The sequence below is a fragment of the Capsicum annuum genome, chromosome 12, assembly GCF_002878395.1.
Source record: "Capsicum annuum cultivar UCD-10X-F1 chromosome 12, UCD10Xv1.1, whole genome shotgun sequence".
Taxonomy (NCBI): Eukaryota; Viridiplantae; Streptophyta; class Magnoliopsida; order Solanales; family Solanaceae; genus Capsicum; species Capsicum annuum.
Genome location: NC_061122.1, coordinates 209,663,373 through 209,669,638, shown reverse-complemented (window position 1 = coordinate 209,669,638; position 6,266 = coordinate 209,663,373). Strand labels below are relative to the sequence as shown.

Sequence of the window (6,266 nt, the reverse complement as noted above, 5' to 3'; positions counted from 1 at the left end):
AAGTATGCTTGGTCTTCCCCAGGCCGTAGAAAAGTTGATCAAGGTCATTACGCAACAACAACAGATCATAGTTACGAGGAGAAACTCGAAACAATAATCAGAAGACTGCCTCACCGCTGCTGCGTCTAGTAGCATTTTGAGCTCTTTCTTGTTGGCGAATCTTTGGTCACGATAGAAATTAGTTCCTTCGATGAAGGAATGTCCTGGTTGTGATCCCGTTCCATGGTCTTATTCATCGTCTTACGAGTCAGATAAAACGTCTTCCATATGCATAGAATCATCTTCCATATTAATAGGATGATTGCCATCGTTCTCATAATCACTGAAATCGCCGTTGACTGTTGGGCGCGAAGGTAGGGGTTCTGATGAATTTACCAGTCCTTCGAAGGACCTCTCAACTACATTTATCCTCAAAATAGGCCTAAAGCCATCTGCATCAATATCCATCATGTACATCAGCACATGTATATCACTATTTATGATCGTATGATTCACATTTTTCCTCGAATGCATTAGATAACTAATTACTATATCGCCCGACACGCAATCTAGATCCCCGCTCTGCAGTACTCTTACAACTAATTCATCGTACGAACTGTTGCGGCGAACAACAATGGGGATTATCACCTTGATAAAGATCTCAATTTTCAGCATTTAAGAGTCTCCACTCATTCTCCCATGAAATCACCAGAAACCAGAACAAATTCTGCAATAGATATCCTGGAATTAGGCTTTGGTCGACGGTAGATTATGCTTATGGTCTAGGTCGGGTTATATGCACGGTCGATGAATGACGATCAGTGGTCGATGACTGGGCAGCTATCCGTATGAAAACCTTGAAATTGCAAATATTGCTTCTAATCAATGATCGTTGGGTTTATGGAATAGAGAAATGAACTTGGAATCGCCTGAGCTGCTGTAATGTACTTTCTAAAGTGGGTTTGAGTAATGTGAGTGGTTTCAAGCTTTTTAACAATGGTGGAAAGTGTGTTTGAGAAAATACCAAACAAATGGGGTAACAGTGGGTGCAATGGACAAGCTTATAAGGTTTGTGGATTGATTTAGAGCTGATCGTCAGAAAATAACGCCGAAAAAGTGGCCAGAATTGAAGCTTTTTGGAGGGAAAAACAACCACCTTCTATTTTTTAGCTTTTGGATTTTTTTATTTAATATTTTTGAGAACCTAGATATTTTTGTATATATAATGGTGGATGATGGAGTGGGTTGAAGTGTATTATTTAAAACTTGTGGATGAATTTATTAAGTTGGAAGTATTGGGTTAAAGTGAATTATTATAAAATTTGTGGGTGAAGTTATTAAGTTGGAAAAGCTGATAATGATGTGGATTTAAATATCTTTTTGGCAAATTTTTCAAGAAGTTTATAACTTTCGCAAAATAGTTTTCTATTGTATCTTTTTGACAAACTTGCCCTAAAAACTTGTCCTACACCACCACTAATATAATTATACCACTTCCAGTAGCTAGCTTGATACAATATAGACAGGGCCGGAAATACCATTGTCATAGGGGAATTAATACCCTTCACCCGAAAATTAAAAAATGCAAATAGGTCAATTTTCCTAATATATGTGCTGTGTGCATGTATACTATAGTGTTTAAACCCCTTGATTTCTTCGTGTTTTACTTCTTATACTGACTCTCCCTACAGAAAATTCTGATTTTGTCAGTGCATGTAGAATTCGTAAAACATTTGTAGTACAAAATTTGTAGGAGTTACATATAACCATTGAATTTCAACAAACTTATTGATGAAAATATTACTATTGCTACTACTACATACATAGTTATGATCATCAAAAACTTATACTTCAAACTCATTCATGTTCTTGAGGTTTAAAGGGCTTATATTCCTTGACATCTTGTATAAGGCCTTCTATGGATCCAGTAGCAGCAACAAGTGATACAATCAAGCAAGCCCAACTCAATATTTGCAACCATATCCAAGTGAAAGAAAATTTTGGAATTTTCTTCTGAGCAATGTGCATTTCTATAGGGAAATAAACAGTTAATGGATAAAAAGAAGCTGCCCCAATTAATCCCAAGATTGCATTGAAGAATGGGAATATCATAGCAATTACTGCTGTTACTATAACATATGCTGTCCTCCACAACATCCTGAAATAGTTAGCATTGTAAACACCAAACCATGGGATGTTTATGGCATGTTGGGTGGTTATGAATTTGCTGTTGGGCCATTTTTCATTACAACGACCCTCCACAAAACCATATATTGGTTGGCAGAAAACCTGAAAATTAAAGGGCAATATATGTTGATTGGTGATCTTAACTTTGAAGAGTTGACCTAAGTAACCGCACACATAATTTCTTAACTTAAAAATAATCCGCAGATGTATAATTCATATATAATACATGTATAAACAGTGTATAATTTATGTATAGTAGCTAGGAAAGGTAAAATAATAAATGCATGGGCCGTTAGTGCAAGTATCTGATTGTCGTCATCACCTCACCTAAAAATAATTACAAGTAACTGGTCATAATGACCGGAAGAGTTGAGTTGTGTACCTGTTGATGGATACATGATTTGAACTTTAATTTGTATTCAGGATGCCACTGAATCCACCCAACCGTTTTAAGTTATTGTGTTCAAAATTTAATTTTTGTAGATATCTGAGAAATTTGTGCACATACAGGTCTAATTATATATATATATATATATATATATATATCTTTTTTTTTTTTTTACATCATCAAATAATATTTACCTACAACAACTGATAACTTTTTATTATATTTCAAAATTTAATATAATAAAACTTAGTAATGACCATACGTAAATTTCTTTTAACTTAATAGAAGTACATACTAGCTAGTCTCTGAAAATGTATTATAGATGACATATTATCTAGCATTAGACAAATTAATTAGTACTCCTATTGGTATAAGAATGACGTAAACCTTAATAATTCAGTATAAATGTATATGATTCATATATATAATCGACTTCAACTTTTACATACCTGGTAAGCTCCGATCAGGTGGATGGCGATGCAAACGTTAGCAATATCGATTAGCCAAAAAGGTTCATAGAAACCAAATCCAGTGAGGAAATTCCCAGGAGCATTGTTACCAAAGGCTGCATAGCCTATGGTACCACATAACACATAAAATAAAGTTGTGGTAAAAACTCCAACAAGTGATGCTCTTTTCATTGCTTTGTTCTCTGCTGGTGGTGATCTCAATGTGTCCTGCAATTGAAAAGTTGATTAAAAATATTCTTATTCAAACTATATGTGTATATAAAATTTGAAAATTGCTAGGGGATACAAAAGGATTCTTTCGAATTTCGTTGAAAAATTATACTATATATAAAAGATTAAATTATTACTATTTATGTGTATACAACAAATTGTTGTAGTTGTTAGCCAGCAAGGGTGGATCAATAAGGATCATCATTAGTGTATTGGATTCATCAGGTGTCGATACCTTTGAAGAATAACATAAATTTATATATAAAAACTTATTAAAATTTCCTGAAATATGCCCTATGTTTCAATTTATGTGGTATAATTTGTATTTTAGAGTCAAAATAATTTAATTTTGACGTTTATTTGGACATAAAATCTATAATTTTTTAAAAATTAATTTTATATATGTAAAAACTACATAAAAATACGAAGTCACAAAAATTAATTCAAAATATTTTTAAAATACGTGAAAAAATTGCGGTAAAAAAAAGACTCATAAAATCTTGAAATTTGGAAGATATCGTATAAATTACGACACTATATATATAATATAATAAATATGAAATCATAATATCAAAATGTAATAATGTATTAAAATCTTAATATAAAATTCATAAAATTTAATACATGAATATGTTTGATTGCTTGGTGTTTAGTCACCTGTCAAATCACCAAAAGATTTGGTTTTACAGGCAATAATGCCAAACGAGTTCCATGTCTGGTACGCATTATTGAGTACTTGTTTTTGTGGTTTATTATAGTAGACGTGGCCTATGGAGAAATTAAAATGTGACACATGTTGATATAGCCACAACAAATTTGAACATAGTTGTTAAGAGGAAGAAAGAGAGTTGGCTTTCACTTCTACAAGTCAAAAAAATAGTGGTCCCTATAGAATAATATACTCATCACATGCTGCATGGTAATTGGAAAATATGGAGAAAACAAATGACCAAAAGGTGGAAATATGGATGACATGGTTTTTCCGAATTTTTTATCTTTAATTTTAAGATTGTGATTTGAGTTATTAAAAAAAATAAAAAAATGTGCAAACTCCTAAAAAGGGTTAGAGGAAAAAGTGAAAATATGTGAGCAATTATACACATCATTATCAATGAAACATACCTGATGTTTGTATAACTTATTGAGAATAATATCATAATTGATGAAGATGACATATTTTAAGTGATTAATTTATTTATGTAATATTCGCTCGAAGCATGCATGCACAAAAGCATTTTTAAAATTTTGAATTGAATACATGTAATAAGAATATTTTTATTATATGCGCTCAAGCATAACAAACCGTAATTCAAATATCTAAGTGTATTATATATATATATATATATATATATATATATTTACACGTAAATTTAAGAGGCTTAGCCTAACTAAAAAAGGTGGGACCATGCAGATAAAAAAACGTAGATATTCTTGTGGTCTTTTATATATATATATATATATATATTTACACGTAAATTTAAGAGGCCGCAACAGTATTTAGCCTGACTAAAAAAGTTGGGAGTTGGGACCATGCAGATAAAAAAACGTAGATATTCTTGTGGTCTTAATCAACTTTGTGCAGCACGTATTATATACCCACCATCATTTTTTTGTGTGTGTGCTAAAGTCCATATACTTTGTAGGATATGTTTTTTCTGAAAAATTAGAAAACTCAAAATCAATTATACTCTCCGTTTCAAATTTAGACATGTGTCTGAATAAACTGATTTTCAATATGTAGGCAGATACCACATGCCACTGTTAAATCAATTTTAACTTCTAACTAACGAGTACGTAGTGCATTTTACTACTATATGATAATTTACACATATGAGATAAATTATAGTGTGATATTTTAATATTGTATGCTCTTTGTAATTGGTGAATTTTGTGAGGCACTGCAGTGCCGGCTCTTGCATCAAGCAAGTAAGGCAGGGGCTTTAGGCCCCAAACAATTGAGGGACTCATTTTTCAATAATAGTAGGGTTATAAATATATTTTTTAAGTATTAAAGTAAAAATAAATTTTATTAATAAAAAAATTTAAAATAAATTTAAATTTGAACAATTTAAGTGTATGAAAATATTTATTTTTTATTTAGTGATAAAAAAATTGAGATTATTATAAAACAAAAATATAAAAAAACTATTTATCTAACTACGAAAATTTCTTAAAATATAATAGTCACTCGTATATTATATTGTTACTCTAGACTAATTAAAAATTATCCTCCCAACAAAGTTTGGCTTTAGGGCTCAAACTTTGTTGAGCTCTGTGAGGCAGTACGCTTTTAACTCAATAAGACCAGTAATGGAAAGACAGATGCATTAAATTTACAATATTTGCAACTAGGTCATCATATCTTATATAAGGTATACACCTTTTGTCATCTTCTACGATTGGTATTAGAGAGTGACAAAGAAATGTGTGGTACTTATCTCAGTGACATCGTCAACTTGGCAAAAAAATGTATAGGGAAAGAAGATCTAGACCTACATCAGCTCAAAACAAGTACTAGTCAATTTTATGATAATCTATTTTTATTTGGTACAAGTTCTATTATCATATATATCCTATGAAAATATTCTTATGTTGAAATGCTAACCTACATGTTGAATTTGTAGGGATCAACATTCATTACGATCTAGCCTTATTTTATATTAAAAAAGATGAATGAGGTTTATCTGTTCCATATTCTTATTGTTCTTTGTTTACGCGGTTCCTGCCAATCTTATCAAAGCCATCTCGGAGGAGGCCTCTTGAGATTCAACACTCCTTGTTGCAATGAGGCTTTGTGCCGACCTCACCATTAATATTGTCGCGTGTCTCTAGTTCGATTTTACCCCATTGAGAAAGACAATAACAGGGATAGGCAAAACTTCGGCGTATACGTGTAATGCATACATAAAGGTAAACATGCTTGACAAAGATGTAACAACCCTATGATGTATATAAATCCTAAGGATAGAATTATTATATATCGACATATATATATATATATATATATATATATATAGATATATAAAAATATA

At 31.4% G+C, this 6,266-nt stretch overlaps 1 protein-coding gene across 1 annotated transcript in view; it reads right to left on the bottom strand.

Moving 5' to 3' along the window:
• Window positions 1–1,680: 1,680 nt before the first annotated feature.
• LOC107851171 (amino acid permease 6) overlaps window positions 1,681–6,266 on the bottom strand; it is an 8,096-nt gene continuing 3,510 nt past the window's right edge. The window contains exons 6-7 of the mRNA XM_016696099.2: window positions 3,004–3,231; window positions 1,681–2,268 (exon numbers count right to left, since the gene is read on the bottom strand). Coding sequence (XP_016551585.1) covers window positions 1,837–2,268; window positions 3,004–3,231 — 660 coding nt within the window. The 3' untranslated portion in view covers window positions 1,681–1,836. The remainder of the gene's footprint in view (window positions 2,269–3,003; window positions 3,232–6,266) is intronic.